The following is a 17,696-nucleotide window of genomic DNA, read 5'->3' on the forward strand; positions in this document are numbered from 1 at the left end:
TTACCTGGAAACTGGCTTTGTATCTCCAAGCCCTACTTTTGTCTCCCAGCCCAGCTCTCTATTTTTGTCTCTTTTACCTTCCATGGTGTTGTGTGTCGTGTAGGTGAGTGCTTGGTGCCTGACTGTACAGCCAGCCCCAGCCACGTTGGAGGAGCCCTTGGTAAATATTGGGCTGAGCAGCCTGGGCGTTACAGCCTCTGTTACTGTAGGGCCAGGAGGAAACATTCAGGCAGTGTGAGAAGGTAGGAAACTTCATCAGAACCGAGCTGCTTTGGGACTCATTAAAAGCTGAGGAAAGGCTCCAGCTGCTTTCAGTAGGCTTGGGATCAGAGACTACAAAGTCCCATCTGGGCTATTAGCAGTAAGTCTTGTTTTTGTTTCTTTCAATCGATAAGGTTTGGGGACAAGGTCTCCCTTGGGGACCAGTGATGTCCTGACAGCAGGGAGGTTTGCCTGCTTCAGCTCTGTCTTGGCTTTTCCATTAATCTGATCCCCACATGCACCCTGCCCCTTGCGTCATCGGGTGCCCTCTGCATCCCTGGGTAAGCTGAGCATCTCCCGTTGGTGCTGCTGGGCCTTGATCCCGGCCGTGGGCTGTCAGCGGTGCAGGACAGCTTTCGGGGTGCTGCATGACGCAGGAGAAGGCAGAGCTCGGGGGCTCACCTTAATTCCCAGTGCCTTGGTTTTCTGACCTCTGATACAGTCCTTGTCTATTTGGGTCTTGTGCTCTTTGAGGAAACATTTGAAATAATGATGCTTTTGTGATGGTAATAATGACATTAGGCTTTCATACATAACTTAATTTTATTTATTTATTTGCCCTTTCTTAGAGGGAATTGCTGCTATTTTCTGGGCATCGGGCCCAATTTTTGCTTCGTTCTGTCTGAGTCCACACCGCATCCTGGATGCTGCACCCAAAGATGGAGCCTGTGTGGATGAGCACATCCAGGCTGTTCCAAACCCAGGGGCAGCTCTTTGTGCCTGGCCTGACCTTCCCACCCATCGTCCTACCACCAGCAAGGTTTTCAGCCCCAACCACGTGAATGCGAAGCAGGTGGCATTTCCATCTGAGTTAATAGAGTAGGAGTCCTTGGGTGTGGGACGGGGGTTAAACTGTCTCAGGCTGGATCCACTGGTGGACCTTGCTGCCAGACCGCAGTTTGTCTCCTGGCAGAGCAGCACAGGTCACCTCTGCGCAATAGGCGGGAGCCGCCTCGAAGCAAAAATACAGCAGAGAGAGGAAGGAGTGGCGGAGCAGTCTCCTGTTCTCCCAGATCACTAGAGCATCCGTGTGCATCGTGTCTAGGTACAGAGCGATGACAAGTTTGGATGCTTCAGGAGAGAAACATTTGCTTCCCGGCGAGAAGTAAATTAGGTTAGTTTGCCTAGTGTTGGTATGTTATGAGTCAGGGACGTTCATTAACATTTACCAAAAGCTGAATGAAAACTGAGTTCTTCATTAGACAAAAAGGTTGGGTGTCATTTTGCTAGGTTTTGTGGAAAATTCTCCAAAGAAAGGAGCTTTATTTTTAATAGACATCTGCATGCCAGCCTGTAGGAGACTGCAGTTCTGTGTGCATTGCTATGGGATCTGTGTGTTGTCAGGTTATCTGGTGGTGATCGGCTTGCCACAGTGGGTGACCAGCACACACCGTGTGTCCCGGCTTTGTGCCAGACCCACCACGCCTGAGCCAGCAGAAAGTCTGCACTGGGGGAGTTGCCCCTATAAAATATTTCAGACACGTTTTCCTGGGCAGAGTGAGTTTCTATGCAGCATTTTGCAACATGTTTTCACAGCATTTCTCTTCTGGCACTCCTTGCTCAAAAGTCCACTTCCAGTAGCTTGTGGAAAGACAGGTTTATTGATTTGAACATCGGAGATTAGGTATAAACACCAGTTTGAGACCAACTCCCTGAGCAAACCACAGCTCAGCCTTTACTAGGGAGCCTGTGGCAGGCTGCAGGGAGTCTGTCCCCTTCCCAGCTGGTGACGGGGCCCCATCCCTGCCCAGAAAGGTTGCCGGAGGAGTGCTGAGAGTGGCCACATTGGCTGTGGGCCCTGGTCCCAGCCCATCGCTCGTTCCTCTGCGATGCTTTACCTGCTGCATTGCTCTAAGCCGGCTGGGAGAGGCTGTGCCAGCCAGGCTGCAAGCGCGTGCCATGTGTTGCTTCAGTCCCTGGTGCGTTCCCAGCTCCAGAGGCTGCAGGCAGCTCGCCCAGTCTGCCCGGCTCGTGCTGAGCTCCGGAGGGGACATTGCTGCGGGCTGGGGGCCAGCTACGGCAGAGGGGTGCCAAATCTGGGCTGCCCCTGCCCCTGCGAGCAGCGGTGCAGCTGGAGCTGGGAGCGGGCTGCGTGTCACCCGCACCCCTGCTCAGTATGCAGCAGAGCACCTCCCCGGCACAGCCCCGCAGCGAGACGGGAGGGCACGGGGGGCTGCCACGGTCCCTGGGGGCTGGGCAGCTCGGGTTCCCTCTCCGCAGCACACCGGGGATGCGACGCAACAGGACAGCGGCTCCTGACCCTGCACGGTGACCTTCCCCCCCTCTGGAGAGGTCTGGCGGGGACCGACCCTGCTTTAGCAGGGAGATGGGGTGAACGGGTGCAGGGAGGTGGGCTTCGACCCAACTTCTGCTTTGCTCCCCCCGGGCACGGCGGGGCTTTGCTGGGGAAGGAGCGGGGGGCTGGCTGCCCACGCTGCGGCCGGGGCGGCGGGATGGCCACAGCCCTCATTCCTCCGCTGCTGGGTACCGCTTTGTTGCTAGCTGGTGACATCACCCGAGAGCCCACCCCCTGCCTCTTATCCGTCTCTCCGTCTCGCTCACTTATTCACAGGCAGCGCTGGCAGGATCAGGGACTGTGCGAGAGCCGGAGCTGGTGGCAGCAGCATGCGTGCGGCGTCTGAGGCTCAGGGCGCGAGAACCACGTAAGGTGCCCGCCGGAGCCTCCCTCCTCGCCTGCCTTCGCTTCCCCCAGCAGAAACTTCACGGCTCCCTCAGGCACGATCCGGCATTCTCTGGGGGGGCTTGGCGCCGACAGCCGCATGCATGACACTCCGAAAAGGAGAGAAAATGACCATAAGTATCCAGGAGCACATGGCTATTGACGTCTGCCCCGGCCCCATCAAACCCATCAAGCAGATCTCCGACTACTTCCCCCGCTTCCCCCGCGGGCTCCCCGCCGCCGTCGGCCGCAGCAGCGCCCTGCGCTCCGCTGTCAGCCAGCCTTCCGTCAGCCCCGCTGAGGCCCCCCGCGAAGAGGACGAGGACGTGGACCAGCTTTTCGGGGCGTATGGCACGACGCCTGCCGAACAGCCAGCCAAGTGCCAGGCACCCGAGGAGGTGGTGGACCCCGAGGGCTACGAGTCCGACGACTGCAGTGAGTTCCTAAGTTTCCACGGGAGTTTGTCGGGTGCCAAGGGCAAGGGTGGGTCTTAGGGCTGGTCCCCCATCTTACTGCCCGAGCCGTGCGCCCTTCCTAGCTGCCAGCCATGCTGTCCATCCTTGGGATTACATTGCAGCAGTGACAAGCCCTCTGCTCCAGGCAGGGAGGCTGTCACAGCACCGCTCCGGCGCTGCCCCTGGGTGGAGGGAGGCCCTGGGAGTGTCCCTGCTGCAGCCAGGCTGGCTGCTGAACCCGAACTAGGGAAGTCTCCCAAGAGCCACCAGTTGCTGTGCTTTGCTGTTGTGGCTGATGCACTTCTCTGCCTCATCCCTGCTCGGCTCCTTGCCTCCAAAGCTGGGCTCAGACCCTTTGCTTAATCCGTCTCGGTGGTGCAGCTGGCTCCAGCCACCCTGCTGATTAGCTGGCGATACGCTCCAGCATCGCCCAGCTCCAGATCGGGGAGATATGTTCGGAATGACATCCGCCCAGGAAATCTCTGCCCTCTCCCTCAGCAAACTCCAGCAAGTCATTCCTCACCCTCCAGCTGCAGAGAGCGAGCCCTGCATGAGACCATGGGGGGCTTTTGAACAGAAGGCTTGGGTTCTGGTAGATGCAGGTGTTTGCAGTGAGGTTTAACCCCTCCCCACCCAAAACGTCCTTCCCACCCGGCTTGGTGGAGCTTGCAGGCTGCAAAGCAGCTGCTGTCTGGCTCTGCCAGCCACGGTGGCTGGGATAGTATTGCTTTCCTGGAGGTCGGTTGAAACCCAAGGTCTCTATTCAGCCCAGCCTTTAGGGGCCAGATCCTGCGAGAGGCTGAGCACAAAGTTTGAAGCCGGGAGATGCCGAGGAAGGGAGGCAGTGCTGCTGAGTGGTGCTGTGTGCTCATCCGGGGGGAAGGGGGAGGCTGAGCTCCCACGACGCTGAGCTGTTTACGGCCCAGCGCCGGGCAGGCGGTGGCTTTCCCTGTGCAAAATGTCACAGCCCTGCCTCAGCATCGCTCCCTCGCTGCCGGTGCTGGGCTGGCCTGGGCTGCTGCCATCTATGCGAGACCCCAGAGTGTGACCCCAGGGAGGGCTCCCCAAAGGGTTGTGCTTGTTGCAAGGCGGCACGGCCACCCCTGAGTCCCCCTCTGCCTGCTGACCACCGACCACGGCTCCGGGAGAGGCTGGAGCTCTGGGTGCAAGCCCCAAACTGATGCTCCCTCTCTCCCCATCCCGGTGTTGGGGTCACACTCTCTTTGGAGGAGGCGAGAGCCACTGCGCTCCCAGGGAGAACATCTCTGCTAAGCCGTGTTTGTCCCAGCTGGGCAGTTAACAGTGACTTTAACCAGATTTGGGTTATTTGCTGCTCTAATTATTAGATCGTCTTTGCTCATTTCAGCAATAGAAATGGGAGCAACTGGGCTTCAGGGGCAGAGGTGTGTGTGGGAGCCGAAGTGCTTGGGGCCATGGGACGCAGCGCTTTCTCCGGGTGACTCGTGGGAGAATTGCCCAGGGCGCTGCCTTCTGCATTTAGCCCCGCTGGAAGCAGGTCGGTGTCGGGGGCTGGCGGGTGTTTGTCTCACCGTGGCTGGTGTTGGGAAGAGTGTTTCTTGCAGCGTAACAGGTGTCAGGCAAACTGCTGAGCTGTTTTGCCAGATGTGGTGGGTTTTCCGCTAGCAAAGGCACAGCAGTGCGAGGAGCAGAGTGGGAAGGTGGAACTGCCGGCGTCACATCTCTGGGGACAGCACGGGATCATCCCAGCCGCTCTCAGGGCACTGGTTGGCATAAATGTGCAGGATGAGACTGTCGCTCCTCCATGTTTAGCAGCTAAGTCGCAAAGCCAGACGAGGGCTCGCTGGCCCCGTTTCCCAGGCGGGGAGCTGTGAGGGGATTCATGCAGCCTGACTTGAGCCACCAGCTACGCTGGGGAGTGTCTTCCAGCTCCCCCATGTCCCTGGTGGGTGATTCAGGGCTGCTGCATTAGTCACCTGCACTAAATTTCCCCTGGGGAACCTGTCTCCACCTGTACAGCAGAACAGTCTTGGGGTTAGGTAGTGTCAGTTCCCTCCAGCAGCACGCAGGGTTCGGGGAGTTGACCAAGGTCTCTGGGGACGGTGGTGTCGGAGCCTGAGTGCAGCTCCTGAGAGTCAAGGGCTTGCTGGGCAGGGGCACATCTTGCCTCACTCCCCGTAGATGCTTCCAGCACAGCGCCGGAGAGGTGCAGCGAGAGGGATTTTGCCACGGCAGGTTCCATCAGGAGGAGGAGGAGGAGAGGACAGCTCCTTCCCGTTTGTCCCACCTGCCTGAGGGTTTCCCTCCTCCAACACCAAAGCGATCGTGCTGGCTGGCCGGGTGGGAGGAGTAGAGCTGCCCCTGCCTGGAGAAATGCAGCATTTGGCTGGATTTCCCCTACGCTCATTCCTGTCCGGGGTTACTTCTCCAGGCTGGTGTTTCCGGGTTTTCAGCAGCACCAGGCTGATGGATGGTGGGGCCACGTTCCTCACCACCACAGCGCTGCAGGGTGGCATTGGGCAGGGGCACCGCCGGCACCCCTGGCAGGGCTGCAGGGAGCAGTGCAGGGTCGGTCCTGCCTTGCCTGGGCTGGCTCCCTGCAACGCATTTCTTATTCCTTTGCCGAGCGGTGTTCCTGACCCCTCCAGCAATCCTGGGAGGTGCCTGCAGAGCTGGCAGGAGCTCCACTCCTCCAGACGGCCTCTCCCTGGGACGTGGGCAGCCCTGGGAGAAGCATCGGTGTCTGCTCCCATCCAAGCAGGGCAACCTCACCCAGCGGTTTGGCATCCACAGGGAGCAGGGACACATATGTGTGCACGCCTGTGTTTGGTGCTTCGGAAAACCAAGGATTCCAGGGCTGCAGGAGGCAGATGACATCCCTCCGGAGGTGGGCAGGGACCTGGCCGAGGTGCGGTAGGGTGGGAGGGGACCCGCTGCCACGGGCAGATGTCACCAGTCACTGGGAGGCTGATGCCGAGGCTCGGGTTGATGGCTCTGGGGCATGTGGGGCTGAGGGCAGTGGTTTGGGGCACCGCACTGCAGCCCTGCGGAGCTGGGGAGCGCAGCTCAGGGGAGCTGTGGAGGTGCTGAGGAAAACAAGCGTGGTCCCTGCGGGGCAGCCGTAACCAGTGTGTTGAACACAGCGAGGGGCAGGGAGCAAGCAGGGCCGGGGAGCTAAGAGAGCAGATAATGAGCGGAGACATCAGGGCTGGCTCTGGGAGCACCGGGAGTCGTGTGGAGCCAGCCCTTCCCATCAGACTCGCCAGCAGCCCTGCTGTGAGGATTTGCAGGGTCATGGCTGGCCCCCTCTGCCATCCCAGCGCCCTTGCGAGGCCCCTGGGAGAGGGACTCGTCCATCGCTGCCCTGTGCCTCCTCTGGCTGCAGGGATGCTCCGGGACTGGAGCCCCAGCTGGACAGAGCAGGACTCTTCCCGCAGTGGGTTTGTCCCCAACGGAGCTGCCGAGGAGGGGGAATGAGGCAGGAGAGGCGGGAAAAACGCGTGTTTGGTGCCAACCCCGCAGAAGGGTGGTTTGGTTCCCCTCAGACTGGCACTAGTGTCTGCTGTGGTCTGAAAGGACCAGCCAGGATTTGGGGCTGGGAAGGGGGGGATTTGCTCTTACTGCCTTGGGACACACAGCTGTCACCTCATCTTTGGTTCCTCCTGGCTGGTGCCAGTGACAGTGGCCGTACCCTGTCCCTGGGGGTCCCCAGTCACCAGGGATGCTTCCCACCTAGTCAGGCGGCACACTGCCAGGGGAACTTGCTTCACAAGGAAAATAAGCAAATGCCAGCTAGGTGGCAATGTGCCACCTGCGAGGAGCTGGGTCTCACCGCCCATCTCCTCTGATTTCACGCAAATCACTGCCCCTCGAGTGGCTGCGCTTTCCCCTCCGCAGCACCAGCGGGAATTTGTACCTTACAGGTTTTTAAAGGTCTCTGAAATCTCTGCGCAAGCAGCACGGGGGTAGAAACATGGTCCTTCTGAGGAGCGCTGCTGTGGCTGCTCTCACCAGGGGACATCACTGGAGGGAGAAGCCATCCTCCTGTAATGTGCAAGCAAGTTTCTATCCCTTGAAGAAATGCTCCTTTTCCCTGAGCCACTGTTTGGCTTCAGAGTGAGATTGCAGCCGGCACTGGAATTTCCTCCTTCCTCTGCATGGGTTTGGCTCTGGGGTTTTGGATGGATACGCGGCCCGAGAGCGGGTTGTTGCAGCAGGAGCTGGCGTTTCTGGAAGACCTGCCCGTGTACTGTTCCTGCCAGTGTTCCGGGGCTGTTTATACAAGTACAACCCAGCCAATTTTATAGCATGCCCGGCTTTATTCCTGGGAGGAGCAGGCTCGCGAGCTCCCAAGCTGCAGCAGCATAAAAACAACTTCTCCAAACTACAGCTGAGAGGCCTGTCCTGGTGCATGGCTGCTCGTGACGCCCGCTGCAGGCAACGCCACAGAAGTTATTTAGGAAGACTCTTATTTTGAGCAAAGAAGATAATTAGGCAGGCGAAGCCGTCATGCAGATATTAATTACTGGCTGCTTAAAGATGTAAAGAAGAATGAAGGTCTTAAGGGGTGCAGGGTTTGCAAGTCACCTGGCGATGCTTTCGGCCAGACAGGAGGAGGCAGGAGGGACGACGAGGGGAAATGTGCGTTGAAACCATGAGGATATTTACTTCTGAAATGCAGCTCCTTAACATATGCTGCTACTGCTATTTATAACCTTTGAATCGTCTTTTCAATCCAGATAAGGCCAAAAGAAGTATTTTTTTCCTCAGGAAACTAAACAAGCCACCACTGATTGCAGCAGAGCCTGGAGCTTGGTTTTGCCAACCGTACTGCGACCCAAGCCGCCCACACCAAGGAAACGTGTGGGTACCGGGTGGTGTCAGAGCCGAGGTTTAAGGGCATTGGGGAGCTTGTAGCTCTCCCAAGGGAGACGCAGGGTTAACCAAGGTGACTTTGGATTAGCTCCCGTCTGGTTCCTTGTGGGATACCCAGGTATGGGGAAGGTGCTGGTGTGGGGGGAGCTCTCGCCCTCTCCTGCTGGCCGCCCCATCGGTGGTCCAGGTGGAGTCTGCACATTGGGAGCTCCTGGTCCTCCAAGGAGCCTTCAGCCCCCAGAGATGCTCGTTCCCAGGGGGTGGCTGTGGCCAGGACACCCTGAAGTGCTGGGGATAAATGTGGGGCACCCTGTGGGGCCAGCACGCAAGGGCGAGCAGGGTCTGTCCGGGCATCCCTCCTCCAACAGCGATGGAGGGAGCATATGGGCCGTGGCCTCCAGCGTCTCTGCTAATGGAGAATCCGTGCAGCTGCTGGTTAATGTGGGGCTCTCCTCCTGCCTGGCTCCCTCCCTCCCTCCCCAGCAGCCTGCCCGGCCCTTCACCTTCCTGTGGTCCTGGCGTGCAGGAGTGGAGGCGATGCCCAGCTGGAGGAGGGAGGCTCCCTGCCCCGCAGCACCTCTGCCACTCTCATTCCTTCGCTGACACTCCTCGCTCCAACACACCCAAGGGGTTCCCGGATCTTTCATCTTTGTATTTAATACTGAAGACGATTTTGGGGGGTTGTTAATTGCAATACTGTATTTCATTAAGGGGAGAGAGAGAGAGAGATTTGAAGGCCATCTCTAAATTGAAATTGCTGAAAGCCTAATTGCTGCTGACATCAGGGACCATTTAGTGCTGTAAAACATAATTGCATCTCTGAACTGTTCTGAGCAGATAAGTGTTCCTCTGAACACTCCTCCTGGAGAAGACAGAAGAGCTGATGAGCATCCATCAACCAGCCTCGCAAAGAAGCAGCTCCCTACTCCGGAGCTTCCAGGGGCTGGTGCTGTGTCTCTGAAATGAAGAGATATTAATTGCTGTAGATTTTAAGTGAAAAACCCATGATGAGGCAGGGAGCAGTTGCAAGAAAGAAGAGTTGTGCTTGTTTCTCAGTCCTGGTCCTGTTGAATCCAGCCACATTCATGGAGCTCCCAAGGAAGGAAGTTCTCCTGCCTGCATGCTGGATCCGGTTCCTGCTGGGTTTTTGTGTAGGACTGGGACCGTCCTGCCTTTGCCTGCAACACTGGACCAGAGTCCCGCGATGCTACCAACTGGCACCACGTGGTCCAGGTGCCGATGGGAATGTCTGTGTCCCAGCATGGTGTGCTGCTCCCGGGACATGTCCCAAAACCTTCCACAGGACACCTTGTTCATGGAGTAGTTCATGGTGATGCTGACTTTCACAAGTTTCCCATTTCCACCTGCCTTCACCACCTTCCCTGGCTGATGCTGAAACCCGCAGCGATGCCTGTGGCTGTAGGTTCGTGCCAGAGGTCAGTGCTGCCATCAGACCTGGGGGCTTGCAGCCGTCATGGTCTGCAGCTCCTTCACTCAGCACCGTGCGGGATCCATCCCACGCGGAGGCACATGAGTCACAGTGGGGTGACCCTGAGTGGGTCTGTACACGGACCGGGAGCGCTGCAGGTGCTGGGCAAGCTCGGCCCTGGCTGCGGGAGGCTGCTGGGACTGATGGTGCTGTGTTCCGGGGGTAACCCTGGGGGCTTTCAGGGCCTCGCTCCTGCATGGCCCAGGGAGTCGGTCCTCGAGCTGCCCCGGTGCTCGCTGCCCGCACTGCCCTGCCGTGTGCCGCTGGGCTGGGACAAGGCACCGCCGCAGCTGGGGAGGTGGCAACAGCACACGCAGCCGCCCGCCAAAACGATCTTCAGCAGCCCTGCTTGGAAATGGCGAGAAATAATTTCTGTTCCTCCTGAGGAGTCATTTACCGACATTTTACAGGGGGCTGTAAGTGCACAGAATTACTTGCTGCCTTTCAGGACCTTTAAAATTATCTCCATTGCAGAGGAAAATTAAAGCAATGGAAGAATAGGGACCTATCTTTTATAGTGCATTAAAAAATACCCAGTCTGAAGGTTACTGAACCTGTGCTTTCTGTAAGGGAGAGCTAATCCAGACAATCCCCAGCAGTCTTTTTACTGCTCCACTCTGATCTCCCTGGCACAAAATCCATGAGCAGATTATCTTGGGAGCAGCAATGCTGATAAGCAGAGGGACTTAAGGCTTTTTGGACTTCTTTTTAATTAGTTCTATAGTGGGGTTTTTTGTGCACACCTCAATTTCTCCCAGCGTAGAGCCTTGCTGGGCTTTCTAATGGCAGTCGTGATCCAAAAGCTTCCCTGACTTTGGAAAGTCAGGAGCCCACTCAATCATCGGTTCCCTCCTCGACAGCATGTGCTGAAGCTCGTGGGTCCGTGCTACAAGCGCTGGTGCCTTTTCCGTGTCCTGAGCATCTTTTGGGCTGAGAAACTCTTCTCCTTGGCCAAGGGGGTGGATCTGCCACCCTGCGTGGGCCAGATGAGGGCACGTAGCCTGCAAGGACAGGGGCTGGGTAAGGGAGCAGAGCACAGATTTATCACTGCCTTTTGCCTTTCATCCCGCAGGTATAAATAGAAGCTACTCCAGCCTCCCCGTCAGCCTGGGCGCTGATGGGAAATGTCAGCAATAAACAATTTCTGCCGACTCCACCAACAAGGGTGGTAGCGGCACTGTGCCAGGACGCCACGCTGCCCGCGGGCTGCAGGCACGCTCGCCGTATCCCACGGCTAAGCCCGGAGACGCATCTGCCGGTTATGCTGGCCTCTAATAATTTTCTGGCCCACTGAATTAATCAAAATGCACAAAGGTCAGTGGGAGAAGAGGCTGCATTCCTGTGCAAGTCAGATTTATTTTCCTTTTTAGAGCCTGTGTTAAATGCCAGCCCCTGGCCAGCACCTTCCCATTAATCTCTCCCAATTCATGGAGAGGAAGGAGGGTCAAAACCTGCTAATGAGTTCAGCTCTCCTAATGGTTATTTTATCATTGGAGCAGAATAATCGTAATAATAATGATACATCCTGCCTGCTGTCTGGAGAGCGCAAAGCTGCCTTTGTCAGGCATTACAAAGACATTTATTTATATTTTTTTATTTGCAGCCTGTGTGATTAGAGGGCAGCGTTCAGAATAGCACAGTCGAGTTAAATGCGTCTAGTAACAGTGCTTCGAGTCTAATTGCTGCCCTTTTCTTTTTTAGGCGCTCGCTCCCCTAATTAAGAGCACAATCGAGTTGCATCTCAGCTGCGAGGACGGGTGGGAGGGGGAAAGCAATTAAAGAAGGGCGATTCGGCTGCGTCGCGGAGGGCCCTGTTCGGAGCTGGCTGCTGCAACCCGGAGGCTTTGGGCCCGATCCTGCTGGCTGGAGATGGTGGGTCTCCTACAGCCAGGGCTGGATGTGCTGCCGGCAGTTTGCAGGAGGGGTGAGAGCGGTGAGACCCGTGCCGGTGTTTTGGTGTTGGCTCACCTGGCCGCTCGCTCAGCGTGCTCCCTGCTCAGGGAGCACAGGGCCGGCTCTCCAGCCGGGCTGTGGTCCTGGGGGGGTTTGCACGGAGCTGTTGGGGGCTGCAGGGTGGCTCCCACCCCTGGCTCCAGCTGGAGGTCTCCTGCCATCTCCTCAGAGCCCTGAGCAACCCTGGGGCCAGTCTGCTTGGGAGCAGGCAGCCGAGGCCGCAGGCAGCTTCCATGCCAGCCTCGTCTCTGCTGTCACCGCTGTGCTGCATCCGCCGCCCAGCAGCCCGTCCCCAGGAGGTAACGGGGACTGCGGGGCTGCGACCGTGCCACAGGCACTCTGCTGCTGCGGGAGATGTGTCCTCAGCGTCCGCCGCCCCGCTGGGTCCGGGCTGTGGCAGCAGCGCTCGCCCTTGACTCTGTACTGGCACCTTAGCTGCCAAACCCCAAGTTAGCCTGATGCCTTTTGTCATCTCCATACGGCCGCCTTTTTAAGCAATTAGCACAACATGTTCTGCTGATGTTTCCACATCCCTCTGATGAAGGCAGCCCCTTCCTTGAGAATCGAGACTCACCATCAGTAAAAAAAATCCCTGCATAGAGGAAAACCCCTCCAGGGCTGGAGGAGAACCGGGGCTGGAGCCCGGCAGGGCTGGGAGGGGGGCCATGCACCCCCATCCATGCCCTCCTCTCTGCTGACAGCTCTGAGATGAACGGGAACTGCTTGAGGTTTGCTCCTGGACCCACCAGCACGGGGGAGCAGGACCTGAGTCCCCCATCTGCAAAAGCAGCATCCGTGGCTGCGTGCCGGTGCTTTGGGGTTTTGCTCCCCGCTGCCCTTGCCCCTGGGGCAGGACTTGGCACTGAGGGGACAGGAGGCTTTGTCAGTATTTCCTGGCCAAAGTCTGGTTTAATTTGTTTTATAAATTGCCAAATCCAGCAGGCTAAGCCACGGGCCCCCTTCTGTGATAAAAATAAAATAACAGCTTGAACTTGGGAGGACCGAGCGGTGGGGCTGGCAGGAAGCGGCTAATTAAAGGGCAGGTGGAAATGATGAGGCTCCGAAACCGGAGGCTTCATCTTCCGCTCTCAAGCGAAAAATGCAGATTTACTGAGTTTTGCTGACTTGGCTTTCACCCACTTGCGGTGGAGCCTCCCGCTACACCCACTCCGGCGTGACGGGCTGCACCGGCCCCCCGGGGCGGGTGCTCTGAGTCTGCCGTATGCGGCGGTGAGCTCCCTGTCGCCGAGCACGGGCAGGGGACAGCCAGCCACCAGCACGCTGGGGCACTGCTGCGCCTTCCTCCTCCTTGCGTGGTGTGGAGCGAGTGTGGCCGGTAAATGCTTTAGAAACGCCCGTTTGGGCCAAACCCAGAGGTGATGCACAAGGTGTTGCAGGTTTGGCCTCACTTTGTGTCACTCCCATCTTCCCTGAGCCCTGGCAGGTAAACCCCACTGATTTATGGCTTACCTAATGTGCCATGAAATTACTCCAGAACAAGGGGGGGTACGTTATTCTGCCAGAAATCTCTCTGAATATTTGCTCTGCTTTGAAGGCAAAATATTTGCTCCAGAGCAATGATTTTTATTTGCTAGCAGGCAAACCTGTAGCTCAGTTGTGTTTGGGCTGGAAGATCGCTGTGAAATTGCAGCAGGAAGGTTTCAGTCCCCGGAATATCTGCCGCCTCCCAGGGCGCCTTGCTGCAGAGGCTATTTACGCTGGAAAAAAGCACCTTATTTCTTGCCATAAAGTTTGTCTAACTTACCTCCCAGGCAGCAAACCCTGCTTTGATATTAAGCAAAATTGTTCTGGTTTTTATTTGGGATTTTGTTTCTGTGCTCTGAACCTGCGTTCGTGGCAGGAAGGTGCAGTTACCTTGGAAACGGCGGTGGGATGCTGCGTGGCGACAGGGCAGTGCTCGGGCAGAACCCTTTTGGGAAGGTGGGCATGGAAAAGTGCGAGAAGTGGGATCCAGAGCCGCCCTGGAAGTTCAAGGCGGGTGGCAGGTGAAGTTGTGCTGGGGGAGATGTTGCTCCATGTCCGGACTTTGGTGTGCAAATCCAGGAGCCTTGGAGAAGGTTAAGTTATGTTTTGGGAAAGCCTGTCTTTTTAAGGCTTTTTCCCCTGTTTTGGATTAGCATGACGTGTTCAGCTTGTCCAAGAGGAATGAATTTCTCAAATCAAACGTACTTTCGCTGCTGAGGCTCTTCTGGTTTGTTCTGGTCTCCTGCCCCTTCCCTGTGGTCCCATCTCAGGAGCTTCCCTGTTGCTGCTGTTCCTGGGTTGCGGATGCCATAAGGGAACGCTGCTCTGATTAAAAGCTGTTGGTGTTTTTCATTTTAACCATAAAAGTATTTCCATTCTCTCTGGGTTTAATTTACAGTTTGCAGCCAAATCGGAGCTGGGAAGGGATCCCATTGGTGGCTCATTTGTTTGAAGGTGTCAGTATACAAATACGCATTCTGGGAATGCCAGCAGCGCTGGAGGGGAGGAGATGTGCCAACAGCAGGTCCCAGCTGTGTCCCAGCCGTGCCCGGACCTTCCCGGAGAAGAGCCTTCAGCTCCTGGGGGACGGGAAGCTGCTGGCTGCGGTGGGGCTGCTGATAGATGGGGTGACCCGTGTGAAAGCCCACAGAGGCAAAGCCTCTGCGCTGGCGGCAGTGCCCGAGCGAGCCGCAACCGTTCATCCCTCTCGCTCCTCTCCCAGGGCCGTGCCAGTCCCGCCGGCCAAGCGGCCACCAGCCTCCCAGCATGAAACCATGTTTCATAACAGGGCTCACAGGAGGATGCTTTATGTTTCATAACGTCTGCAGCCATTTCTCTAGCATCCACATCCACTCCTTTTGTGCTGAGAGGGAGAAGAGGCGGTGTTTGCTGGGGCCCACGGGTTAATAACAGCTTTTCTCCTTTGCAGCCACGCTGGGGACGCTGGATTTCAGCTTGCTGTATGATCAAGAAAACAATGCTCTCCACTGCACGATCAATAAAGCCAAGGTACGTCTCAGCGCTGGGCGAGGACCGAATGTGCCTGGAGCTGGCCACCGTTGTCCTGCATTATGGGGCCACCGGAGCCCCGCCAAAACCACGAGGCCACCGCGGTGCCACGGCTGTGCCCAGTAAATGCAGCAGTGAGGACAGTGTGTCGGGTGTCCCCCCACCATCCCTGGGCTGCACCGGGGGCTCTGGTGTCCCTTGCTGCAGCCATCCCTTTGCCAGCTCCTCTTTCATCCCAACACCCAGCGCTTCTGCCCTCTCCTTCCCCTCCATCCCTGCCTTTCAGGGCGTTTCCAGCGGGACAGAGACGGCTGCTCATCCCCGTGACGAGATGGTTGCAGCTATTGATGCTTTTTAGAAAAGCACCCAACCCAATGTTGTTATTTACTTGACGCTGTGACCGGCTGTCAGTTTATAAATGGCTCTTTTAAATGCCGCTAATCATTGCCACAAAGTGCTCTGCCTCAGCGCCTTTGCCATCTGAGTGAGTGAAGCAATTAAGGGTTTTTTTGCACATTTTGGAGCAGAAGCAGATAACTGAGGTCCTTGTTCTGCCTCTGGGCCTGTGGAAGGTGCTTCTGGGCGCTGCTCGGCTCCTTTCTGCTTCACCCCGCACGAGGTTCGGAGCAGCGAGGGCTCCAGGTCAACACAGCTGGGCCCTGACAGTGGTGGGTTGGTGGAAGAAGACCTAAGTCCCTGTAGATCTTAGGAAGGGGTGGAGGGTTTTTACAGAAGACAGGAGAAACTGCAGGAGAATGGGCTGTGAGCTGAGCTCCCAGAGGATCAGCCCACGCCGTTTGCCTTCGTAGGATGCTCCTCTCCCCTCCAGCTGCAGCTGGCCTATTTGCAGCCCCCACCCCGGAGCCCGCCGCGCTGGGTGCTGCGCTGGGTGCTGAGCACGCATGTCCCCACCCCAGGGTGCTCCCTGTCTGGAATAATCCCTCGAGCATGAGTTCTTGCTTTCGGGGGTGAGTGTGGAGGTATCTGCCCAGCAGAGCTGGAGCTGCTCCTGGCCGGGGGGGGGGGGGATGCGCAGCACCCACAGCTCCCTGGCAGGGCTGCCGGGGCAGGGGCGAGGCAGCCGGCGGGTTTTGCTTCCCTGCCTGTCGCCTGTGAATTCGCCACCAGCCTCTGGGTCAGGCTTCCCTTGGTGCGCTCGGGAGCGGTGCCAAGCGGGAGATTTCTAATTGGGTTTGCAGTGGGTGGAGGACAGGGAGGAAGGAGACCTGCAAGCGGCAAGTGATAGATGTAACAGCAGCGAGAGCAAGGCAGGGCTGACGGAGAGCCCTGGTCCCCGTCGTGCCCACCGGCTGTACAGGAATAACGGTTGCTGACCCCATCCCAACGGGCTGGGGCACCACGCGGCGTTGGCATCGCCTCTGCTCGTGGGGTGGGCAGACCCCCTCCCCGTCGCTCTGACATTCAAGCGTTCGAGTCCTGTTCATTTCCATTCTGCTCTCATTCTCCCATTTTTTTCTTTTATTTACATTGCCATCTGCTCGCTCTCATTTCATCTCTCGCCTGGGGAAAGCTGCCAAAACTCGACTACAGAAAGGTAAGGGCCAGCACCCCGGCTGCCGTTGGCGGGAGCTGGCGCCGGCTGCGTAGATGATAGCAGTAGTGCTGTAGAGGAGGTGATGCGGTGGCCAGGGAGCGCTGGGGCCACACGTGTGAGGCACAGCACAGCGCTGGGATGTGCCCTGGACCCGGGCTGGGGCTGGCCTGGCCAGTGGCTTGGGTACGGTGTCTGAGGGCCCTGAGGAAGGTGCCCTCGGGATGTGTCCTGGAGCCTCAGTCGCTGCCAGCAGCCTTTAAAACCTGGGCTATTTCAGCCACGTGAGAAGGGTTTTTCTTTCTTCCTTCAATAACCCCCCCAAACCAACCTCTCTCTCCTTTTTGATCTTTTTGCTTCTGTTTATTTTAATCTCCAGCATTTTTATGTCTGCTGATGGCCCTCCTGAGTCCCGTTATCGGCTCCCGGGGAGTGGGAAGGGGGTTAGTGGGCTCTCGGAGGCGGGTTGAAGCCAATCAGGCATGCTCCGCCACCAATTTTCTGCTCTGCAGCCGTCAGCCGCTCTGTTGTGCAGGAGGTCGGGATAACCTCTCCATGCCGGGGGGTTTGCCCTGTACCGGGTGCCTGGGGACGGCTGAGGTGTTTCTTGGGGTCCGTTCACAGCGGGATCTGCGTGACGCTGGGTGTTTCCAGACCCTCAGGTCAAGCCTGTATCCCAAGTTCGGATGGAGCTGGAATAGGGAATGAGAGGAGGTTTGCTTTGTTGCGGGAGGTATGGGCGTGGAAGCTGGTAGCTGTGGGGCTACCGAGCTGTCTGCTTACAGCAGGAGTGAGGTGCTTGGTGCCTCAGTTTCCCAGGGCACTCTGTGCCAACAGATGGATATCTGGAAGCTGACTTTGGAAGGCAGCGCGTGCCCGGCACCGCGGCAGGCTCTGGCCAGGGAAGCAAGGGTCCCAGTGCCACCCGGAGATGAACGGATTGAGTGCAGGGCTGCTGTTTGTCCACATCTGGATTGTGAAGCACGTTCTGCCTCTGCAAGGTGAGGGAAGACCCCGGCACTCTCAAGGAGCGTCCACCTCCAGCCTTGACCTCTTTGGACAGTCCTACGCTTTGGCGTTGCCTTCAGCGGGTGCGATCAGGGTACGGTGTCGGCAGGTGGGGCAGCCGCCGTGCCTCTCCCCATGCTGCCTGCGCCGGCCCCACGTTGTCACCCCCGCCACGCTGGCGTGACCCCCAGGGACCTGCCATGGCATCAGGGCTCTCCGGTGCTGCACCGTGGGGCCAAAGCAGATGCTGTCCCGGGTCTCGTGGCAGCAGGGAGGTAAGAACTGAGAAACCCATCGCTCCCCAGCCGGAGTAGGGCTGTGGTGGTGTGACTGGCGTTCCTGCCGCCTCTCCCCACCTGGCAGCAAGCTCAGGCCCCTGTGCAGGCAGGAGCAGGCAGGCTGCCAGCGGCCGCCTCACACTAATGGCTTTCGGTCTTGGCAGCAGCCCTG

The 17,696-nt window shown here is 57.7% G+C and overlaps 1 protein-coding gene across 2 annotated transcripts in view; it reads left to right on the forward strand.

The window, feature by feature from the left end:
* The first annotated feature begins 3,037 nt into the window (after positions 1-3,037).
* DOC2B (double C2 domain beta) overlaps positions 3,038-17,696 on the forward strand; it is a 35,992-nt gene continuing 21,333 nt past the window's right edge. For both annotated transcript variants that reach the window (XM_054847699.1, XM_054847700.1), the window contains exons 1-2: positions 3,038-3,376; positions 14,607-14,686. In XM_054847699.1, the coding sequence (XP_054703674.1) occupies positions 3,046-3,376; positions 14,607-14,686 (411 nt within the window). In that variant the 5' untranslated portion in view covers positions 3,038-3,045. The remainder of the gene's footprint in view (positions 3,377-14,606; positions 14,687-17,696) is intronic.

The sequence above is a fragment of the Grus americana genome, chromosome 19 (assembly GCF_028858705.1).
Source record: "Grus americana isolate bGruAme1 chromosome 19, bGruAme1.mat, whole genome shotgun sequence".
NCBI lineage: Eukaryota > Metazoa > Chordata > Aves > Gruiformes > Gruidae > Grus > Grus americana.